The sequence below is a fragment of the Schistocerca cancellata genome, chromosome 8, assembly GCF_023864275.1.
Source record: "Schistocerca cancellata isolate TAMUIC-IGC-003103 chromosome 8, iqSchCanc2.1, whole genome shotgun sequence".
Taxonomy (NCBI): domain Eukaryota; kingdom Metazoa; phylum Arthropoda; class Insecta; order Orthoptera; family Acrididae; genus Schistocerca; species Schistocerca cancellata.
The window spans coordinates 492881423-492906494 of record NC_064633.1 but is presented as its reverse complement, the minus strand read 5'-3'; the positions used below and the strand labels follow the sequence as shown (position 1 = coordinate 492906494).

Genomic DNA, 25072 nt, shown 5'->3' with positions numbered 1-25072 from the left:
AAATCCGGGGACGTCAGATCCGGTGAACGTGCGGGCCATGGTATGGTGCTTTGATGACCAATCCACCTCTCATGAAATATGCTATTCAATACTGCTTCAACCACACACGAGCTATGTGCAGGACATCGATCATTTTGGGAGTACATCGCCATTCTGTCATGCAGTGAAACATCTTGTAGTAACATTGGTAGAACAATACGTAGGAAATCAGCATACATTGCACCATTTAGATTGCCATCGATACAATGGGGGCCAATTATCCTTCCTCCCATAATGCCGCACCATACATTAACCCGCCAAGGTCGCTGATGTTCCACTTGTCACAGCCATTGTGGGTTTTCCATTGCCCAATAGTGCATATTATGCCGGTTTACGTTACCGCTGTTAGTGAACGATGCTTCGTTGCTAAATAGAAAGCTTGCAAAAAATCTGTCATTGTCCTGTAATTTATCTTGTGCCCAGTGGCAGAACTGTACACGACGTTCAAAGTCGTCGCCATGCAATTCCTGGTGCATAGAAATTGGTATGGATGCGATCGATGTTGATGTAGCATTCTCTCAATTTGTCTGCTCCTGATGTGCGGATTAGCCGCAACAGCAGCTTAAACACCTACTTGGGCATCATCATTTGTTGCAGGTTGTGGTTGACGTTTCACATGTGGCTGAACACTTCCTGTTTCCTTAAATAACGTAACTATCCGGCGAACGGTCCGGACACTTGGATGATGTCGTCCAGGATACCGAGCAGCATACATAGCACACGCCCGCTGGGCATTTTGATCACAATAGCCATACATCAACACGATTTTGATCTTTCCCACAATTGGTAAACGGTCCATTTTAACACTGGTAACGTATCACGAAGCAAATATCGTCCGCACTGGTGGAATGTTACGCAATACCAGGTACTTATACGTTTGTGACTATTACAGCGGCATCTATCACAAAGCGAAAAAAGTGGTCCAACTAAAACATTCATATTTCTTTATGTACTACACGAATATGTAATAAAAAAATGGGGGTTCCTATTTAAACAAACACAGTTGATATCCGTTTGACCTATGGCAGTGTCATCTAGTGGGCCAATGATAGCGCCATCTGGTTTCCCCCTTCAAGCTAGACAAGTTTCGTTCTTTGTAGTTTTTTCGTTTGACGCTCATTTCGTGAGATATTTGGCCTGGTCACTATCAATGGACCACCCTATATACATTACACAGCATTACATAGTCCTCACATCATAACAATAAGTAGCACTAAAATTGACTATAGTACGAAAGGTAGGTACTAGTAACAATGTTCAAATAAAGTACACACTACACTACAAAACGTTACTTTAAGTCATACTGTCTGAAACTGGTTAAATTTGAAGGACTTGTTTCTTTCCCATTTGCATAAATAGCAAAAACTCAAGATGTGCAGTAGTATATATTTACTAATCATTACTTTATGAAAAACGAAGAGAGTCGCCATCACATAATTACTATTCAAATCAAAATTAAAGAGGATGAAAATTGTACCAAATTATTGTCTACTGAACTCTGAGCACTACTCTCACTCAACCAGAAAATTTAATATTCACACCAGTCTAGCACCACAATTATATTAAATATGATGACATGGAAATAGGAGAAGTTGAGAGTGTAAAATTCTTGGGATTACTACTTGATAATAAATTCAGTTGGGAGCAACATACTAACAAACTGCTAAAGCACCTAAACAAGTCTGTGTTTGCAATGCGAATGATGTCAGACGTAGTAGATATAAATATAAAAAAACTAGCATATTTTGCTTATTTTCACTCCATTATTTCATATGGTATCATATTTTGGGGTAACTCCACAAACAGAGAACAAATTTTTAGAGTACAGAAGTGTATAATAAGAGTAATGAGTTGTGTAAATCCAAGAACACTATGTCAAAACCTATTCAAAGAATTGGGCATATTAACCACAGCTGTTCAGTATATTTATTCCTTAATGAAATTTGTTGTAAATAATACATCTCTTTTTCCATCTAACTGCTTAGTACACGGTATCAATATCATGACTGAGAACAGTATATATAAAGATTTAAAATCACTTACTCTTGCCCAGAATTGAGGCCAGTAGTTTGCACCATCTGTCTGTGTATCTTAAAAAGCTCTGTTCTGTGAACTATTACTGTATTTTAACTGTTTGTGGGTCATATTTTCTGAGGTTGAGGAACAGCCCAGCCTTTTAAATGATCATGGAAATTTGCCTAAAAACCACATTCAGAATGGCTGGTGTAAAAGCTCATAGTTGTTAAACTGCTATGCAGATTTGTTCGGGATCTTGCTCACCTCCCTATTTTGCAATCTAGTGCACTGAGTGTTAAGACATACGAGCACACTGTGTGTTCTTTTTTTTTTTTTTTTAAGTTTGTAATATGAAGCTGATATTGTTTGAATAAAATGTGTAAATTTATTTAAAGATAATGTTTGCATGGACTGAATTTATTAATTGTGTGTTGAGAGTGAATGTAGAATAGCGTTTTCTTGAAATTTAATTTTTGTTTCCAGGACTTTGTGTGTCCCAATTGTTACTTGGGATTCATTGAGAGACTAGAAGAACAGCCACAAGAACCAGAAGAAGCTGAATTTGAAATGGAAGATGTTGTTCCATTGGAGGTAAGTTTTGTAATGTAGAGGAAGCTCTGGCTCTCACCCACTTCCTCTTCAGTACTGCCAGCTGCAGACAAATCATTACCTACAGTTGGTAGGCTTCATGTTTAATACCTCCAACATTCCAGTGTTGTGAAAACAGACATTTTCTGATAGGCTATTTAGTTATTCAGCTTTAATAATTTGCCAACTTTCTTCTTTCTCGGTTTGTTTTCTCAAAAAATCAGATTTCAGTAAAGTTGTTGGCAGTAACCAAATATACAACTTTATTTTTCCAATTATGGACTCTGTATGTTAAAAGTCGTTATGTTTTTAGGAAAACACATACATTTGCTTCAATAGACACATTTTTACTAAATATTAAAATTATTAAAATCATTATTGTGTTAAAGCTACCAAAGCAGTGATGAAATCCCTAGCACAAATCAGATGTTTCCAGAACATGATATCTAGTCTTAATAGCTATAAGTGCTGGAAAAATTAGACTTCAATATATATATATATATATATATATATATATATATATATATATATATATATATATATGAGACACAGATATGCATTCTGGGTGTTAACAAATTTTTAAATAGTTATGTTTATCAACATATTTACACAACTTTAGCCACTATCGATGATGATGATGATGATGATGATGATGATGATGATGATGATATGTAGAACCTATCTGAAAAAAGAATTCTTTTTGTGGAATTTTATTGTTTTGTACACAATTAAGTACAGTTTATGGCAAGAACGAAATAATGTTAAAGCTTTCCCTACCATCCATCCTCCCCCCCCCCTCTCCCTCCCCCAGGACGAATGTACATGATCCCTAATTCATGCATTAGTTAACGAAAATTAACTTCTGGGCTGAAAATCGGGCACTGTTATACTCTTATTTACTAAATGTTCGCTTGTAGTCACACTTATTTGATTTCGTCATTTTCTCAGACAACGGATCGGGTCTGGAAAGCCCTAGCTTCTTTAGGGCTAACTTTTCCTCGTAATTTTCTTTTCTGTTAGCACTTAATACAGGTTCAACAGAGGTCATGTTGACACTCCACACGAAAGCCGATTCTTGCATACTAGACAACCAACTCCAACCACAAACTGCCATTTGAAGAAATGATTAAATTCAAGTAGTGCTATGTACCAACAAGGTCACTTGACTAGAATACAAATGAGGCTAGAGGCACTGAGAACCATAAGGACTAAAGCTCCCTAGCTTTGACTTCTGTAGTATTGTGATGCACTTTCACACCCAATAATCATACTCAGTGACAACGTCAGTATGCTGATCGGGAACATACAGTCTATATTCTTTTCTATCTTTCTTCTCCTAAACAACATGCACTATAATGCAGCTTATATTATATTGTCATTTTCAGGTAATCCTTAGAGTGCAGGAGATGTTTATCCATTTGAATATATTCACTACATTCTGCTCCCTTCATCATTCTCTATAGACTTCTCAAACCTCTGCTTTGCTTACATACCCTTGAAGTAAAACAAGTTTATTCCCTGTTGTCACTCTTCCTGATAATCACCTTCATTACAGACTAGTAATTAATGACTGTGTGTGTGTGTGTGTGTGTGTGTGTGTGTGTGTGTGTGTGTGTGCGCGTGTGTGCGCGCGCGCTCGCGCTCGCGCCTGCGTGATTGCGTGCGTGTGCGCGCGGGTGGGTGGGGGTGGGGTTTTGTGGTCAATTAAGGCATAGTGTGGTAACTAGTTGAAAATCCCTCAAATTTCTGAAAACTATAGATAGTAAATAATGTCTTTTGCTTAGACACATAATAATTCTTTTTAGCAGCTAGGAATGTCCTGCTGACAGAAGACAGTGTGTGGGTGTTTTACCCCATCCAATGTTTCCAGCTGGAAAAATGCAATCCCAGACCAACCTTGCTCGAGTCAGTTGACATGTAAAATAGTATAGAGAAATTTAGGTGATGCAGTGTTATGCTACTGAATGACTACCGGTAAACCTTCGGTTCCCAAAAATCCTGCTTGACCTCTTCGGTCCATTTCTAAGGGACATCCTTTTTCAGTGATGTATTTAAATTTGGCTCATTAAAAGCTTGTGTCAGAATGAAATGACAGTAGAAGCTGAATAAACCACACTTGGCTTTCAGCTGTTTCTTAGATTTAGGGCCCAAGAATTCTTCAGTTGTCTTTAATTTTCCTGCTTTGGGAACAGTCCCTTTTTGCTGATATCACAAAGTAGGGAACAAAACTTCTTTTCTACAAATTTGGCATGTTTCAGTTTCATACCACTTAGCTGCATGGATATTGACACTTGATCTAGCAGTTGATAGTGTTCCACCCAATGGGATTTTGCCATCAAACATTGTCAACGTAAACTGTTATCTGGCTCATTAATTCGGGACACAACATTTGATGTAGTGAATGAATTTCCCAGTGAGGAAGACCAGTCTGATTCCATCGTGTTTTGGAACAACCACCAGTGGATTAATCTAATTGCTGGAAGCCTTTGAAAGTAAAGCTCTGTTTCAACATGCAGTTGATCTCCTTCCTTACTGCTTCCTCTTTTGAGAGGCAGATCGGGTACTACTTTGATGCAAAATTCTTGAGGGAATATAGTTAATTTGCACTCAAAGCTTTTCACAAAACCTGGACAATTAGAAAATACATTACTGTTATGTAGCAGTTTGCTCAGCAGGTCCTGTTTTTGTTCAAAAGATATTTGTTCCAATGAAATAATTCTGCTTCTTAATACCTCTTCTGTTAAGTGCTCTTCAACCCTACTACTATTCCTCAACACTGACATTTCAAGAGTCTTATCTTTATCAGGAAGTGAGTCATAAAAAATTTTCTGATCAACTATTTAGACAAGCACTAACTTCGACATTTATGATGTTAATCTATATTGTAGGACTAATTACTTTGTCAAAGATTTCTTCTTCTTTTTCTTCCAGGCTGACTGAAATCAAACAACAAGGGAGTATACTGCATGGTATTTGTTGGTAAACTGCTCAAAGTGTGGGGTAAACTGTTGTGAAGTGATAGATCACAGAGCTTATGGGTCATCCACACTGCTTCATGAATCAAATTCATTTTCTATGCATTTGATAGTTGGAATTCTTTTATTACAAAACTTCACAAGTCAGGCCTGCAGACTCTACAGACATTTTAATAGATGTAGGTTTCCCAGTGTCAGAATTTATTTCATTCAACCATTTTCTCATAAACTCTGAAACATAATCAGTCTCCCTATTAACTGCTACCATCAATGTAAACACCGTAAATTTGTCCTAGTTGCTTTACTTCTGCAGTTCGCCATGTTTTTGGAAACACTTACTGCCTTGAGAACTTAGAGTTTTAATATAATTTCATCATTAATTATCTGTCTTTGGTTCAAAAATCCATCTGGCACACTTCCTACTGCAGTTTGAACAATCCTCCCATGCTTTCCCTCTTCGAATAATCTGGGAGCTCATCGTCTTGGCCATTATTTCTTAGTAACCGTTCAACTCACTCCAAGAGTCTGACAAATTGATTGTAACTACTCCTTGACGCTGATCCTAAACCACACCCCACATCAAAGGGAAGTTTTTGTTCCAGGTGCTTCATGACCACCACTATTCAAAGAAACTTCTCCTGGAGCCTTGCTGCTATTGGTTCATTTTTCCTGCCCAGAAATTCACAAACTACTCCCCTTGTGTTTCTTGTGAACAGCACTCTTGCAAAAACTTTTCTCGAAACTTGCATATATCAGTACATGTTTCTGTGACTTCCTGCACCCATCCGGCCGCATCCCCAACTGTATGACCAACAACAAAAACAGTTTGTTCCTTTCGACTCTGGGACTCGGTTAATGCATGGTCACGCTTGTTAATAAAGCATAGCCTGCTGTTCAGTTTTTTTTTTTTTTTTTTTTTTTTTTTTAATTTTTGTAGACTGTTATGATTTATTTTCAGAGAAATCAACAATCTTTTTGTCCACATCTTTGTTAAATTCTACACGATTGTTTTTAAGTGCTCTGTGGGCCTGTTGACCACCAAGCGATCCTTTTCTGCTACTTGATCAGTAGGTTTTTCATCTTGATCGTGCAACAGCAAATCATACAATTTGTTAAGAGAATTAGTGAGCAATAATTCATGATTAATGTAGTATGTTTCACTTTCTGATGCAAGAGCTCAATAATTGTTACTGAATGCCACCAGGTCTTCTGATGTTTTTATTTTTAAGGATTCTAGTTACAGCGTACATTTTGTGTCTATAGTTTGTTCTGCAGATCGGCAGTTTTATCAGACATCGTGCTTTCCAACTGCTGTTTATGTTCTGAAAATTGCTTATTTAGGCTCTCTGTTAATTTTGTAACTGACTGCAAAACTTTGTTTTTGAAAGTGGCTGCTGTCTGACAAGAATGTTACGCACTGATCCTAACTTCAGATTGCAAATTGCTTAACATTTCAAACAGCTTGACTTTCTAGTCAATAGAATCTGTCTTCTGTGACAGTTTTTGTTCTACTTCCTCAGTCAGGACACAGATATTATCTAATTCTACTTCAAAAGATTCATCTAGGTATTCTATTTTTGTAAGGTTTTCTACATTGACAACCTGGAATTGATTTCACTTGCGTAACTCCAAATCTCTGTGACTACCTGTTATGTCTAACTGCTGCACCTGAACTATTTTTGCAACAAGCTGTAACAGGAACAAAAAAACATAACTTTGATTTCGTGACATTCCAAGAAGAATGGCACTGTGGTGAGCCATGTGGCAAAAATTTGTGTGGTGGCATGGTGATTTCTAACACTCGCCCCAACTGATACAAAAATGCCAACGTCCTTCCGCAATGCTGCACTAGGAAACTGCCATGGCCGGTGACTCAGGAATGCAGGAGGGAGGCAGTCATGACCAAAATGATCTTGTTTGTTGTGGAATGCCCACAGAGTGGACTGGAACAACTTGCTTCTTGTGACACAGCTGACTGCCTCCAGTTTCACTAAAAGTCTCTCGCACCCTCTTGTTGCGCTTCCCAATAACAGCTGAAGTGCTCCGTATTGTTTTTGTGACCACACATCTACTGATTTCCAGTACCTGTGGTGTTGTATAAAATCATTTCCTGCACCTTACCTCAGTTCTAATTCTCCCCCCCCCTAAAAAAAAACCACTTGTTAGATGTTAAAAAGCTATGTACTCCACCACCATGTCTAAAAGTGCTCCAACTTCCATGTATCCCTTTCCAGCGAGAATACACCTTAATGTCGCCCAAGTTAGCTCCCAATACTTTCATGTCTATCTCTCCTCTGATGCATAATTTGCTCAGCTTGTTAGCTCAGAAAATTAATTACATGGCAAATAAAATTTAAGCATGAATAAATAAAGTTTATATTATTTCATGAAATCAGTTATTTAGTAATCAGAGATTGAGGTGGAATGCAATGTGGACACCATCTCTGTGCCACATTGGACTATTTTACAGCAGTTTTCTGGGGGCCAAACAGTTTGGTGAGGCACTTGAACAGTTCTGAACCTTGGCAGAATTCTACTCACAGCAATGTCAGCACATGACTGCCTATGAATCAGAGCCTCGACTCATGACCATTTTCCATGCTGAGGAAGTACCAGCCGAGCTCTCAAATATCTGTGCAGTATTGTCATGTGGTCATTAATACATTTGTCATTTGCATTGCATTTAGTCCAGATAGTAGAAATCCTTGATTCAAATTACTATTTTCTGTGTGGCTTGGTGACCTGTCCATCCATATTTGTTTCCCTAAGGCAATTCTTGAAGACTGTTCCTTGTGATTCCTAACAGCTATGTGCTAGGAACTTCTGGATTGGACATTTGGTTCTGTTCAAGTTGTGACTTGTATTCATCTCTAAAATATAATTAATTGTTTTGTATGACTCTCAATAGATTCACCTGTGGCAATCCTTATACAACAAATCCGTCCAAAGACATGGTAAAACTTGTCAAATTACAGTGATAGAAGGCAGCCAGCCTTTTCCTGAAAAAGGCTATTTGAGTCTGCAGGCTACTAATAAACAGTAAGGCCTTCTATTGTAGAGTCAGTAACACATTTAGCTGTCAAGAGAGCAATTCGTGAAGCCTTCAGATGATCTGGCACATAACCCAAAGAATTTGTGGTAATGTGTAAAGGCTGATAGTGAAACCAAAGCTAGTGTCCAGTCACTCGCAAATGAGACAGGAATTGAAATTGAGGGTAGCAGAGCAAAAGCTCAAATTTGAAATGTTTCTTTACAAAGGAAGACCTGGCAGAATTGCCCCAATTTAATCCTTGCACCACTGAAAAGATGAGCGAAATAAGTGTTAATTACTGGTGTTGGGAAATGGCTGAGATTGTTAAAATTGAGCAAAGCTCCATGGCCCGATGGAATCTCTGTCAGATTCTATCTGAATTTGTGGTTGAGTTAGCCCCTTTTCTAACTGTAATCTGTTGAAGATCCCTTGAAGAAAAAACAGTGCCCAGTAGCTGGAAGAAAGCACAGATCACACCCATGTACAAAAATGGTGGTAGAAGTGACCCACAAAACTACTGCCCAATATCCTTTACATCAGTTTGTTGTAGAATCTTAGATCATGTTGCTGAGTTCAAACATAAAGAGGTATCTCAAACAGAATGACCACCTCTATGCCAGCCAGCTGAGATTCTGAAAACAAGTGAAACCCAACATTCAGGTTTCTCCTGACATACTGAAATCTTTGAAGCGAGGCAGTCCATGTGGATGCAGTATTTCTTGAATTCCGAAAAGCATTCAGCTCAGTAACACAGCTATGCTTATTGTCTAAAGTAAAATTGTCTGGGGTATCAAGTGATATTTGTGACTGGATTGAGGATTTTTTGGTAGGGAGGTTGCAGCATATCATTTTGGCTGGAGAGTCATCAGATGCAGAGGTAATTTTGGGTGTGCCCCAGGGAAGTGTGTTGGAACCTTGCTGTTCATGTTGTATGTTAAATGACCATGCGGACAATGTTAATAGTAACCTCACACTTTTTGCAGATGATGCAGTTACGTATAATGAAGCACTGCCTGAATGACCCTGCATAAATTTTCAGTCAGACCTTGGTAAGATTTCAAAGTGGTTCAAAGATTGACAACTTGCTTCAAATGTTCAGAACTGCAAAATTGTGCACTTGACAAAATGTAAAAACGTAGTATCCTGGGACTATAATACCAGTGAGTCAGTTTTGGAATTGGCCAACTGATACAAATGCCTGTGTGTAACACTTCATAAGGATTTGAAATGGAATGATCACACACATTCAGTCATTGGTACAGCAGGTGCTAGACTTTGGTTTATAGGTAGAGCACTGGCAAAAGGCAATCAGTCTACAAAGGAGACTGCGTACAAATCACTTGTGTGACCCCATCTAGAATACTGTTACGTGTGTGAGACCTGTGCCAAAATATTGAACATACACGGAGAAAGGCAGCACTGATGGCAACAGGTTTCTTTGACCCGTGTGTGTGTTCCTACTTATCAAGTCTCAAGAATTAGCTTTAAATGATGATTCTAGGAATATACTAAAACCCCCATGTATCTTTTTTTTCTCAGTATATCCACTGGGGATGACGAACTAATACTCTGATTTAAACTGGCGTTTATTTGGTAATAAATATGCAACCAGTCTCTTATTAACGATTTATTCAACCACGAACATGTTTTTGAGCCACAGTGGGCTCATCTTCAGATGGAGGTATTACAGAAACATTATCATGTGGACGAAGTGTAGCTTAAAAAAATTGAAAGTAAACTCGAGCAACCACCATCACCATTACAAACTAAGAAAGAAATGCCAAAATTTGTCTGTCTTCCATTCCTTGGCAAAGTGTCATTTATTAAACTTGCAAATCTTTTCAGACCACACAACATAAAAATGTTCTTCCACACTGACAATAAAATAGAAAATAAAATTCTTCACAATCATAAATCCACTAAAGATTGGCATAAAAATTCTGGCATAGGCAAACTCTCATGCTCCTGGTCTTCTTTCTACATAGGTCAAACAGGGAAAATTTTTGCAACCTGCTACAAAAGAGCATATGGATGCTCTTCAACTCACAAACTTAGATAAGTCCAGTTTTGTATCAGATGTTGTTCATCATGAATACTTTGTTGATGACTTCAATGACAGTATTTCTGCGCTACACATTGCTGAGAAGACCTCCTTCAACAATTAGAAATTGCCCCAAAAAATCCTGAACGAACAGACTGAATCAATGCAAAACCTTTTCTTCCAGAATTTCCAGGATATTCTGGCACAAAAAAATGACAGTAATTCATCTTCCTGCATAAATCTTGTTCTTCTTGGTGTGTAACGACTATGGAATTCTCTAACTCACAAAAAGTTTTTAATTATGGTATTACATATTCATCTCTAGCTGTTTACCTTTTGTATGTAGCAAGCGACATTTACTGAAATATAAAACCGGTACTAGTAATATTTGTATCATAATTCAGTGCATCTCTTGCCAAAGACTATTATGTAATAAAAGTGCAGTATCTTTCATATCCATGTTCTTTGTAAAAACATAGAATGTTTACATCCTGTGAGCCAGTGTAAAACCAAATGTAGCTACATACTGTGTTTATTTGTGTACATAGCATAATAATGCATGTTATAAGAAGCAATCTGATGTGAATACCACAAGGCAGTGTACTGTAAGTACCTAAAACATAAAAACTTTTGGATACATAAATGTTTCATCACCGATTATTAAATTTCCGTAATTTCCGCCAGCAGCACCAGCAGTGCATCTAGCTACACTTGGTCTACAGGGTAATGTTTCTGTAACACTTCCATCTGAAGATGAGCCTGCAATGGCTCGAAAACATGTTTATGGTTGAATAAATCGTAAAAAAAAAAATAGACTGATTGTTTATTTATTACCAAATAAACACCCCTATGTATCATTCACATAGGGACCATGAGGACAAGATTGTATTAATTACAGCATACACAGAGGCATTTAAACAATCATAGGGAGAACCTCTAATAACTGGTTTAATGTGATGTAACTTCCGCCATGCACTTTACTTTGGATTGGTAGTATAGATTTAGAAAGATCTTGATCCCCCCCCCCATCCCCCTGCCCAACATGATTGGCACTCCATCTGTAGGCACACAGACTAACAAATTTCACGACAAATATATGTTCTTACAGTTTCTTCAAAACTGCTGAGAATATTACATCAATCTGTGTGCAAGTGATATCTACACTTTCATAGAATGCTAAAGAACAGGCAACAAACTCTTTACAATAATTTTACCATCTAGCTCCGAACTTTGTCTGCCATAACCTGTATGCAACACACAGTTATCAGGTTTGATATAGGCATTACATGGATTTTTGTACCTGAAATGGACATAAATGATCAGTTGCAACTACAAAGTAATCTTCTATTAAATCATCATCCTTCAAAGGGCACAAGGACTTTGCTAAAAGTAATGCAACTTTTTACCTCGTATAAATTAAACACTTTTTTTTTCTCTCTCTTCTTCAGAGAGCTTCCTTCTAAGTTTTAAAACCTCTTGTACTCTCCTAGGTCCTTCACATTTTCCTTTTCCTCATTCTTTGACGTGGTAAAACATGTAGTGCCTTTGTTAGTTGAACTTCCTGAAACTGTTCAGCATCTTACAATACACTAAACCCATCTTTTTGTATAAATCAATGCAATTCCTCACATTGTGGACTGAAGTGCAAAGACAATGTCAGTTTTACACAATGCTGACTTGCCTTTACTGCTAATAGAAGGCCTTGCTGCCAAGTCTAATCCTTCTCTATTTCACAGTTGGCACTTCTCCCATATTGTCGCATGGGAGAGATGCTCTGGATTATTTCCTAGATAATTTTAATTGTCTGCATCCAAATATTAATGATGGAAGTTGAAAAGGATGGGAAACGACCGTTTTTAGATATCTTTGTCTACAGGAGGGATGATGGGACATTAGGACACAGTGTTTATTGTAAGCCCGCGCACACAGACCAATATCTTCATGCATCAAGTTGTCATCACCATACTAAGGCAATGGGGTCCTAAGTACATTGGTAAAAAGAGCTTATGCCACCTCAGATGTAGATAGTTTGACACAAGAACTGGATCATCTAAAAGTAGTGTTCGAGCCAAATGGGTATACCAACAATCAGATCTGTCATGCTCTACAGGGTGGACCCTTGCAGGAACCAACAGAACATACAGGCAAATTGGTGGCATTCCTACCTTTTGTGGGAAGCATATGTTCACCAATAGGAAGAATTTTAAAAAGATTTGATATTAAAAGTGTATTCCGTCCGCTAGCTAAAACTAGAGTTCTGCTGGGCTCAGTGAAGGATTATTTGGGTTTGAGGAAGCCTGGTGTCTACAAAATTGCCTGCCACTGCAGGAAAGCGTGTACCGGAGAAATGATTTGTATGCTCCAGGATCAATGCATGGAGCACCATCGCCACACATGTTTATTTCAGCCAGAAAAGTTGCGGTTGCGGAACATTGTCTTACTGAAGGACATGAAATGTTACACGATGAGACACAAGTGGTCACCCCTATGTTGCGTTATTGGGACTGTGTAGTGAAAGAAGTACTTGAAATCCAGCTGTTTGACTAGATTATAAACAGAGATAATGGGTGTCCTTTTAAGTAAGCATTGGAACCCAGTTTTGTTTGACATTAAACAACGGTCTGTGTTTTGGTCATCAATAGCTGTCAATAGTGTGTATCAATTTATTGTTTCCACAAGTTTTCCCCAGCAGTGCACTGTTGTCTTGCTCTAGAGAGCAGTTATGTTCTTGCAAGTGTTGTGGACCTACAGACAGTGTATAAAGGAGCCGCGGTGACATATTCGATTTCAGTTTCGGTGAGTTAGTGCAATGGCTTACTCGCCTGAAGATGGCGCCCAGATGGACCGCCGAAATATTGTGCCAAGATGATGTTATGTTCTGGCTGGAGACCCAACACGAATATCATCAATTACTACACTGGGAAAGTTCATGGAGCCACAAGTTCCACTGTTGCTAGAAAATGGGGAAGGGGGGCTTCAGTAGAGGCTCTGTCCAGATCCTAAGGCATTAGTGATCCACCTTGTGTGAGAAGACAGGGAGGCAAAGATGCTTATATTCTTGGTAGTGTGTGATTAAATAACAATGTCATGCAAGCACTATCAAAAGTTGTTGGAAAACGACACAAAATTACACAATTTTTAAACAGAGTTCTTATTCAGGGCTAATAAAAAGAATTAAAGTTTTCAAATCTAAGCTACCTTTTGATACATAAAAACTTTTTGGTGGACGCTTTTTAAGGAAAAGGTATGGTATATTCATCTAATTCAGTTAATAATTTAATCCGTTTCACTTACTTGTAGCTGAAAATTGCATTTGGAATTTATATACCTGGCAGAAAGGGTAGTAACTGAGAAAAATACATGTGGAAGATTTGTTGTTTTGGTTTTATAAAATGTTCATTTTTACTTTTGGTCACTCAAATGGATATGGGCCAGAATTTTGGTTCAATGTGGAGTTAACTTGTCGTCCTGTCTCAAATGTTGTGGAATATGCGTTTCAGTTGTAGATTTGTTCCCTGTAGTTTTTTAATTCTATCAGTATCTTTCCTGCTCTTCTCAATGGAAGCAGTTTTGGTATTTATACATTTTATCAATACAAAACACCAAAGACTACCCACATTGGGAAAAATAAACATTTGGAGCCGTATGCATTTCCAGTAACAAGACTTCTAGCTTACCAGTGATATACATCTTACAGATTCTAGAGACTTGGTATTGCATGTTATCATTGTCACTGCTGTATCTGTCACTAATATTCATAAAACTTTTGAGGATTCATATGATTTAATCTATTTAAATTTTTTGAAGAGCAGTTGTTAAAGTAAACTGAGAGGTGTAATTCATAAAGTTCTCTGTAGATGTACGTGTTAAGATGAGTTGCTCTGCTAAGGTGGTGGAATATTTTTAACGATTTAGCATTCAAAGCAATATACTGTGTATTGAGACTAATGATCAATTTTGTCTTGGATTGCCTTGTTACCCACTTTACAAGAACGGTGCGCAGGAAATAAAATTCCTTCAACATCAGAGGAAAATAATTGACTGCCCATTGGGAAAGTACAATTCAGAGTTACATTGAAATTAAGGCAAACAACTGAGTATATATCCTATTATGAGTAGGAAAGTTGCTACTCACCATATCGCGGAGATGCTGAGCCGCAGAAAGGCAAAGCGCGCGCACACACACACACACACACACACACACACACACACACACACACACACACACAACTCTCATGACTGCAGTCTCAGGCAACTGAAACCACACTGTGACCAGTAGCACCAGAGCATGATGGGAGTGGCGACTGGGTGGGGGTAAGGAGGAGGCTGGGGCGGGGAGGGGGAGGGGTCGTATGGTGAGGGTGGCAGCCAGTGAAGTGCTGCAGGTTAGGTGGAAGGCAGGGAGAGGTGGGAAGGGGGGGGGGGAGTTGCGGAAAAGGAGAGAAATAAATAAAAAGACTGGGTGTGGTGGTGGAATGAGGGCTGTGTAGTGCCAGAATGGGAACAGGGAAGGGGCTGGATGGGTGAGGACAGTACCTAACAAAGTTTGAGGCCGGCTGGGTTACAGGAACGTAGGACGTATTGCAGGGAAAGTTCCCATCTGCACAGTTCAGAAAAGCTGGTGTTGGTGGGAAGGATCCATATGGCACAGGCTGTGAAGCCATCATTGAAAATGAAGGATAGAAGGATATCATGTTCGGCAGCGTGTTCAGCAACAGGGTGGTCCATTTGTTTCTTGGCCGCAGTCTGTTGGTGGCAATTAATGTGGGCAGACAGCTTTTTGTTTGTCATGCCTATGTAGAATGCAACACAGTGGTTGCAGCTTACTATGTAGACAAAGTGACTGGTTTCACAGGTATTCCTGCCTTTTATGGGATAGGCGCAAAAGGGCAAAACAAATCTCCTGTGACTTATCTTTCCAATCTCCCACCACTTCCCAAAGTCCCACCATCCGGCCATAGAGGAGCATTCCCCTCGTAACTCAGTACCACCCAGGACTGGAGAAACGAATTACATCCTCCACCTGGGTTTCGATAACCTCTCATCGCACCCTGAAATGAGAAATGTCCTGCCCACTATCCTTCCCACCCCTCCCATAGTGATATTCTGCCGTCCACCGAACCTACACAGTATAATTGTCCATCCTTACACAACAACATCCTGCTGCCAATTCCTTACCTCATGACCCATACTCCTGTAATAGACTTGCATGCAAGACCTGTCCTATACATCCTCCCACCACCACCTACTCCAGTCACTAGCATCACATATCCCATCAAAGGCAGGGCTTCAAGCTAAGCTGCAACCACTGTGCTGCATTCTATGTAGGCATGACAACCAACAGGCTGTCTGTCTGCATGAATGGCCACCAACAAACTGTGACCAAGAAACAAATAGACCACCCTGTTGCTAAACATGACATCCTTCATTTCAGTGACTGTTTTGCAGCCTGTGCCATATGGATCCTTCCCACCGACACAAGCTTTTCTGAATTGCGCAGGTGGGAACTTTCCCTGCAATACATCCTACATTCCCGTAACCCTCCTGGACTCAACATTCATTAGTCACTACTCCCTCCCTCCCCTCTCCACTTCTCCCCTGCCCTCCGCCTAACCTGCAGCACTTCGCTGTCTGCATCCCCCAACATACTATCCCTCCCCCTCCCTGCCCCAGCCTCCTCCTTACCCCCACCCAGTCGCCACTCCCATCATGCACTGTGGCTGCTTCTCGAAGTGTAGTTTCAGTTGCCTGAGACAGCAGTCGTGTGTGTGAGTTGTATTTGTGTACGTGTGCACGCGTGCACTTGTGTGTGTGTGTGTGTGTGTGTGTGTGTGTGTGTGTGTGTATTGTTAACAAAGGCCATTGGCCAAAAGCTTTAAATGTGAAAGTCTTTGCTGTGCATATCTGCGACTCAGCATCTCCACTATATGGTGAGTGGCAATTTTTCTTCTTATAATATTGTTACATTCCATCCTGGATTTTCCATTGTTTGTTTTGAGTATATATGCTCTCAGAAAAGGAAAATATCTGAGAGAATATATACTCTGTTTGTCTGTAAGCTCATCCTCTTCTGCTTGGCTGCTACACAATTCCTCTGCAAATCAAGTAAGTGGTGCTGTATCCTATATACTCCAAAGTAAATGATCTCATATTATTTAAAATGTTATAGTTGTGTCTTTGATTGAAAGCTCTAACACAATCATGCATTGGTAATAATTGCATTGATGCTCAGTTCTGTTGTCACTGATGTAGAGCAGTTTGTCAGTTAACTAATTTGTAGATGTTTTGATTAACATAAGTACTTTATTGGAATGCTGTAGCTTTCTAAACTTTGTACACTTTGTTCAATTTCTGTTGGTGTTTAGCGGCTGGAAGACCGCATCACTGATATTCTGATGGGAGTTGGCCGTGGTGGCCTTGAAAGACGTGTACCTCGTGTTCGTGAAAGAGATGGAGCAGATGTTCGCCGACCTGGTCCTAGGTAAGATAGTATCGTGCATGTTAGGAAAAACTGGGGAAAAGTGCCATAGTTTACATACTCGCACATGAGGAACATTGTTGGTATGTAATCTCTTCAAATGTTACTTAATTTATGTCCAAATCATATGTGCAGGACAATAAAATGTGATCTTATTCCTTGCAATGGAAAAAAGAAAAGAGGTTTTGTCTGGAGTGTGTCAGTACATTAGACAGCAGAAAGCGATATATTTCTTTGTTCATCTGATTCATGATTTTATGGAAAAATGCTACAGTTGAATTCCTATTCCTCAAATGTGCTCCTCAAGAAATCATTTCAGTGTTAATCGCCACCTGTGTATAATTTTTTCATAAATGTAGTAGTGAAACACTTAATTTGTTCCCACAACTATTTTAGTTGCAGGAAAAATCTTTCTGCTGTCTGAAGATATTATACACACAATTCACACAGTACAATAATTATTTTGTTATTCTGAATCTTGGTATTTTGAAGGTAGAGCACTAACAATTGCCAGTATAAATCCTTCAGTATGTATTTTAGGGAATGTATACCTTATAAAATTTCTTGATAGATTAAAACGGTGTGCCACACGTGGTCTCGAACATAGACGCTCCCGTTTCATGTGCAGTGCTGTCACTGACTGAATTATGGAAGGACAAGAGACAACCAGACTTGGTCTTCTGCCACTACAGCTCTTCTACTTTCCACTCTGGAAACAATACTTAGGTTGTGTGTAAGCCAGCTCTACCATATTCTTTCTTGTTGTATTGGTAATGTGACACTGCGTGTAGGAAAGCACTGTGGAATGTGAAAAGCAGAAGTATGTGGTACTGGCAACAGAAATCAATTGTTATACGCATCTGTACAGCACCAGTTAGTAATGTGTTAGTATTTCAGGATAAATTGGAGCTCTCGAGGACCAAAGGCAAAATAATTATATTGTAAGGTGATTTTAATACAAACTTTGTTGTACAGTTGTGGAAATCAACTTGTTTATTAATCTATTAAATACATCCTCCCTCATGAACCATGCCATTGGTGGCTTGCATGCCTCAGCGATACAGATAGCCATACCGTAGGTGCAACCACAACAGAGGGGTGTCTGTTGAGAGGCCAGACAAACATATGGTTCCTGAAGAATGGCAGCAGCCTTTTCAGTAGTTTCAGGGGCAACAGTCTGGATGATTGACTGATCTGGCCTTGTAACTTCAACCAAAATTGCCTTGTTGTGGTGGTACTGCAAATGGCTGAAAGCAAGGGGAAACTACAGATGTAATTTTTCACGAGAACATGCAGCTTTACTATATTGTTAAATGATGATGGCGTGCTCTTGGTGGATAAAATATTCCAGAGGTAAAATAGTCTCACCATTCAGATCTCCGGGTGGGGACTACTTGGGAGGATGTCGTTATCAGCAGAAATGAAACTGGCATTCTACGGATCGGAGTGTGGAATGTCAGACCCCTTAATCGGGCAGGCAGGTTAGAAAATTTAAAAAGGGATTGGATACGTTAAAGTTAAAATAGTGGGAATTAATGAAGCTTGGTGGCAGGAGGAACAAGACTTCTGGTCAGGTGAATACAGGGTTATAAATACAAAATCAAATAGGTGTAATGCAGGAGTAGGTTTAACAATGAAGGGGTGCGGGGGAGAAAACAGGAATGCGGATAAGCTACGATGGACAGCATAGTTAACGCATTATTGTAGCCAAGATATACACAAAGCCCCCACGCCTACCACGGTAGTACAATTATATATGTCAACTAGCTCCACAGATGAAGAGATGGAAGAAATTATGATGCAATAAAATAAATTATTCAGATAGTTAAGGGAGACGAACATTTAATAGTCATGGGGAACTAGAATTCGAAAGGAAAAGGAAGAGAAGGAAAAGTAGTAGGTTAATATGGACTGGGGGTAAGGAGTGAAAGAGGAAGCTGCCTGGTAAAATTTTGCACAGAGCATAACTTAATCATAGCTAACACTCGGTTTAAAAAGAATGAAAGAAGTTTGTATATGTGGAAGAGGCCTGGACACACTTGAAGGTTCCAGATAGATTACATAATGGTAAGACAGATTTAGGAACCTGGTTTTAAGTTTTAAGACATTTTCTGGGGCAGATGTGGACCCTGGTCACAATTTATTGGTTATGAACTGTAGACTAAAACTGAAGAAACTGCAAAGGAGATGGGATATGGATAAACTGAAAGAACCATAGACTGTAGAGTGTTTGAGAGAGAGCATTATAATTCCAATCACAAAGAAAGCAAGTGTTGACAGGTGTAACAATTACCGAACTATCAGTCTAATAAGTCAAGTCTGCAAAATACTAACAAGAATTATTTACAGACGAATGAAAAAACTAGTAGAAGCTGACCTCGGGGAAGATCAGTTTGGATTCTGTAGAAATGTTGGAACATGTGAGGCAATAAAGACTCTGCAAATTATCGTAGAAGACAGATTAAGGAAAGGCAAACCTGTGTTTTTAGCATTTGTAGACTTACAGAAACCTGTTTACTATGTTGACTGGAATACTCTCTTTCAAATTCTGAAGATGGCAGGGGTCAAATACAGGGTGTGAAAGCCTATTCACAATTTGTACAGAAACCAGATGGCAGTTACCAGAGTCAAGGGGCATGAAAGGGAAACAGTGGTTGGGAAGGGAGTGAGACAGGGTTGGAGCCTCTCCCCAATGTTATTCAATCTGTATATTGAGCAAGCAATAAAGGAAAGAAAAGAAAAATTCGGAGTAGGTATTAAAATCCATGGAGAAGAAATAAAAACTTTGAGGTTTGCCGGTGACATTGTAATTCTGTCAGAGACAGCAAAGGACCTGGAAGAGCAACAGCAGAGAGGATATAAAATGTAGACTGGCAATAGCAAGGAAAGTGTTTCTGAAGAAGAGAAATTTGTTAACATCAGGTATAGATTTAAGTGTCAGAAAGTCTTTCCAAAAACTACTAGTATAGAGTGTAGCCATGTATAGAAGTGAAACATGGCTGATAACTAGTTTAGCCCAAGAAGAGAATAGAAGCTTTTGAAAGTGGTGCTACAGAATAATGGTGAACATTAGATGGGTAGATCACATAACTAATGAGCAGTACGTACTGAACAGAATTGGGGAAAAGAGGAATTTGTGATACAACTTGACTAGAGGAAGGGATCAGTTGTTAGGACACATTCTGATGCATCAAGGGATCACCAATTTAGTATTGGAGGGAAGTGTGGAAAGGGGGGGGGGGGGGGGGTAAAAATCATAGAGGGAAACACTAAGCAGATTCAGAAGGATATAGGTTGTAGTAGTTATTCAGAGAGGAAGAGGCTTGCTCAGGATAGAGTTGCATAGAGAGCTGCATCAGACCAGACTCTGGACTGAAAACTACTACTACTACTACTACTACACCAAGAAGTACATCCTGTTTGACAAATGTGATCAAGGTGCATACAACAGTAACACCCACATCCTGCTGTTCAGTTAAGGCCCCAAAGAACTTTATAGTGAAGGTGTCCTCCTCAAAATAAAATGAACATACAAGGCTGGAAAACAGGCTCTCAGTACCAAAGATAGCCTACAGGAGACATGTAATAGATTCCAACAAAGTAATGCTACTTGCAGTACCTGCTGAAGCACAAGATCTGAAAAAAATGTTTATCAAGAGTGACACTGAAAAGGTAAACAAATGTTGATATTGTGTGTCAGTGTGTTAAACTCCCTTTCCTCTCACTATATGTATTTAATAACTGACATTTAGAGACAGTGGATAGTTAGTTGCATGTTCCATACAATGGATGGAGCATACAAAGAATAACCACCTTGGCTGTAAACATCTTCATGTGGAAAATGAGTCAAACAGTGATCGATTCCCATAGATGCTTTAAGAATATAGAAATTTCCTCAACAAAGTCATATCAAACCCAAAACAGATCTCGAACCATTACTACTTTTTTTCATCAAGATCTTCAGTTTGAAGACTGTTTTGATACAGCTGCCTATTGTACACTCTCATGTGCAAGCCTAGCACACTCCTCCCCCTTGTGAGCGAGTGCAAGCATGCCCTGCCCCCCCTCCCCAACCCCCCCCCCTCTCTCTCTCTCTCTCTCTCTCTCTCTCTCTCTCTCTCTCTCTCTCTCTCTCTGTGCGTGCGCGTGGGCGCGTGCGTGCATTTAGCTTCCATACAAGGCTACACTCCATCAAAATACCTTCAGAAGACTTCACAACACTTACGTTTATATTATATGTTAACAAATTATCCTTTTTCAGAAATGCTGTATTGGCTGTAGCCAGTCTGCATTTTATATCTTCTCTACTTTGGCCATCATTAGTTATTTTATTGTCCAAATAACAAAATTGATCTTCTACATTTAGTGTGCCCTTTCCTAATCTAATTCCCCCCGTACCACGTGTTTTGACTACATTCCATTATGCTTGTTTTACTTTTGTTGATATTCATCATATAACCTTTTTTCAATGCACTATCCCTTCCATTCAACTGCTATTCAAAGTCCTCTGCTGGCTCTGACAGAATTACAATGTCATCAGCTAACAATGAAGTTTTTTATTTATTTTTTCTTGAATTTCAACACTCTTGCCAAATTTCTCCTGGGTTCCCTTTACATTTATCTCAATGTTGGCACTGCAAAACATAGAAGATAAGCTGCAGCTCTCACATTTCCTTCTCAACCACAGCTTCCCTTTCATATCCTTCGACACTCTTAACTGTAGCCTGGTTTCCGTACAAGTTGAAAATAGTCTTTTGTTCCCTGTATTTGATGCCTCCTATCTTCAGAAATTCAAAGATTGTATTCCAGTTAACACTGTTGAAAACTTTCTCTAAATCTACAAATTCTATAAATGTAGGTTATCTTTTGTTTTTAACCTATCTTTTAAGTCAAGTCATAGTCAGTATTGCTTCACATGTTCGTTCCTACATTTCTCTGGAACCCAAACTGATCTTCCTCAAGGTCAGATGCTAACAGTTTTTCCATTATTCTGTGAATAATTTGTGTCAGTGCTGTGCAGCCCTGGCTTATTAAACTGATAGTTTGGTAGTAGTCACACTTGTCAGCAGAATTGGAATTGTTACATTCTTCTTGAAGTCTGCTATATTGTGCACACTAGGTGAAATAGTTTTGTAATGGCTGGCTCTTCCAAGGGTCTCAATTATTCACAGGGAATGTCATCTACTCAACCCCTTTCAGTAATCCATCCAATTTTTCTCACAGTATCATATCTCCCAAATCAGTTTCATGTATTTCTTCTTTCCTTTCTACAGTATTACCTTCAAGCCCATCCTTCTGTAGCCATTCTATGTATTCCTTGCACCTCTCAGCTTTTCCTTCCGTACTTGGAACTGTCTTGCTATTGGATCTCTTGATATTCACACAGCTGCTTCTCTTTTCTCTGAAACTCTCTCTCTAATTTTATTACAGGCTAATTCTATCTTGCCTCTAGTTGTGCAGGAGGGTACGTTTTTACATTTCTCATATAGCTATTCTGCTTTGCCACTTCACACTCCCTATCTGTCTCATTTTTTAGATGTCTGCATTCTGTTTTATCTGTTTTACTTGCTGCCATTTATATATATTCTCCTTAGTTAGATTCAATATGTCGTGCATTTTTTATGGGGTATTGACTTTCTCCCTATTTGATCTTTTACTCTCTTCACTATTTCACCTCTCAGGAGCACCTATTCACATTCTTTTGTCATCTTTAACCCTGTTTCAGTAAATCTTTGCCTAATGCTCTGTTTGAAACTCAGCTACCTCTGGTTCTTTCAACTTATCAGGTCCCAGTTTCTTAATTTCCTACCTTTCTACAAGTTGTTGTTGTTGTTGTAATATTCTAATAAATTATGAGTAGAGTTCACAGCTGCCTCTGGAAATGTTTTGCAGTTTAAAATTTGGTCTTGGTAGTGCTGTTTCACCTCCATGTAATCTGTTTGAAACCTTTGTGTTTCCAGATCTCTTCCACATATAAATGATTCTTTAACCAAGTGTTAATCATTATTAAATTATGATCTGTGCAAATTCTGCCAGGCAGCTTCCTCCTTCATTTCTTTCCCCCAGTCCATATTTGCCTACTATTTTTTTCCTCTCTTCCTTTTCCTACTATTTAATTTCAATCCCCCCATCATACTTACATCATCATCTCCCTTAACCATCTGAATAATTTTTTTACCTCACTATACATTCTTCCAATCACTTCATCACCTGCAGGGCTAGTTAGCATATAAACTTGTACTACTGTGGTGAGAGTTGGCATCGTGTCTGTCTTCGCCTTGAAAATGTGTTCACTGTTCTGTTCGTCCCCACCCAGAGATCTGAATGGGGGATTATTTTACCTCTGAAATATTTTACCCAAGCAGATGCCTTCATCATTTAACCATTCAGTAGAGCTTCATGTCCTCAAAAAAATTACAAATATTATTTGTCCTTGCTTTCAGCTGTTAGCAGTCTCAGCGTAGCAAGGCCATGTTGGCTGATGTTATAACTGCAACTGATGAAAAGGCTACTGCACCTCTTGAGGAACGTCATAATAGTCTGGCCTCTCCACAGATACACCTCCGTTGTGGTTGTAGCCATGGTACTGCTTATTGTATCATAGAGGCACGCAAGGCATACCTCCTCGGGAAGGTCTGTGGTTCGTGGGAGGCATTATATTGTAAATTGAGATAATGAGTAAAGCTTTCTGGAAAGTAGTCATTGGTCCCCACCAATGCCAAGTGGAACTATTTATCGCCAGCTAATACTACAAAAATTTGAGTGCAAAGCAAAGAGCTATATTATTCAACAAGTAGTTTTCAAAGATTGGTGAAGATCTTCTTCCAGAATCATTGTATCAGCAGAATCCTACACAACTTTACTCCCAACTTCAAGCAAATGAAATTTCCTGACCCCGGTAACTGATAAAGAGGTGTAAAAGTCATTAATCATTACAACCACAAAATCCTCTTAATCATGTGGTGTTGATGGTATCCCAGATTACTTATAAATGAATATTACTGTGAAAATTTTGACACCACTATGTAATGTGATAAGCAGGTCAATAAACAGAGGGCATTTCCCAGAATTATTAAAGGCCACAAAGGTAATTCCACTATTCAAAAATTGAGACAGTCATGGTTTAAGCAGTTATTACCTCTTTTCTGTACTTCCGCCTATATTTACAATAACTGAAAAATCATATAAAATTAACAGCTTTTTTGGAGAAAATGTATTTGATTAAACACCAGTTTGGATTTATTAAAAAGGGGCTGTAGTAATGCACTTCTTAATTTCAATGAACATTCTTAAATTCTTCAGACAAAGAGAGTTTTCCTTTGGTATTGTTGTTGATGTTAGTAAGGCTTTTGATGTTGTTAATTGCTCACTGTTGCTTCAGTAGCTTGAAGCTAATTGCATCAGAGATAAAATATGCAAAAATTCTCTGACAAAATGCTAATAATCTGTGGAGTCCCACAAAGCTCAGTACTATGCCCACTCTTTTTCCTACTTATTATTGATGAGCTCCCATGATATACCGATGAGTACAATTGGAAGGTAAAATATTTATTTATATGTTGTCATAAAACGTAAAACCACTTACTGGAGATCAACCCCCTCCCCCCCTCTGTTAACTACCTGTATCACCATGTACCGTATAGTAATAATAACTAATAAAACGAGAATATAAAGTTACAGCAGAGTAATCTATCAATCGCAGACTACCAAGGAACCACCTATTTAATAAAAACATTTTGATGAACCAAACTGTAGAGCTAATGTAATACACCGTAACGAACTTGCACTAAACAGAAAGTGTTGAAATATCGTATGGAAAAGGTCACACCCAATATTATCTTGAAAATGAGAAGTCTGCTGGTGGGCAGGTGTGTGGGTAGGTGATGTACCAAACTATAAACTGT

The 25072-nt window shown here is 38.9% G+C and overlaps 1 protein-coding gene across 1 annotated transcript in view; it reads left to right on the top strand.

The window, feature by feature from the left end:
• The window catches only part of LOC126095204 (E3 ubiquitin-protein ligase Iruka-like), a 126635-nt gene that overhangs the window by 32615 nt on the left and 68948 nt on the right, over nt 1-25072 (top strand). Inside the window, exons 2-3 of the mRNA XM_049909937.1 lie at nt 2539-2646; nt 17056-17171. Of these exons, the coding sequence (XP_049765894.1) occupies nt 2539-2646; nt 17056-17171 (224 nt within the window). The remainder of the gene's footprint in view (nt 1-2538; nt 2647-17055; nt 17172-25072) is intronic.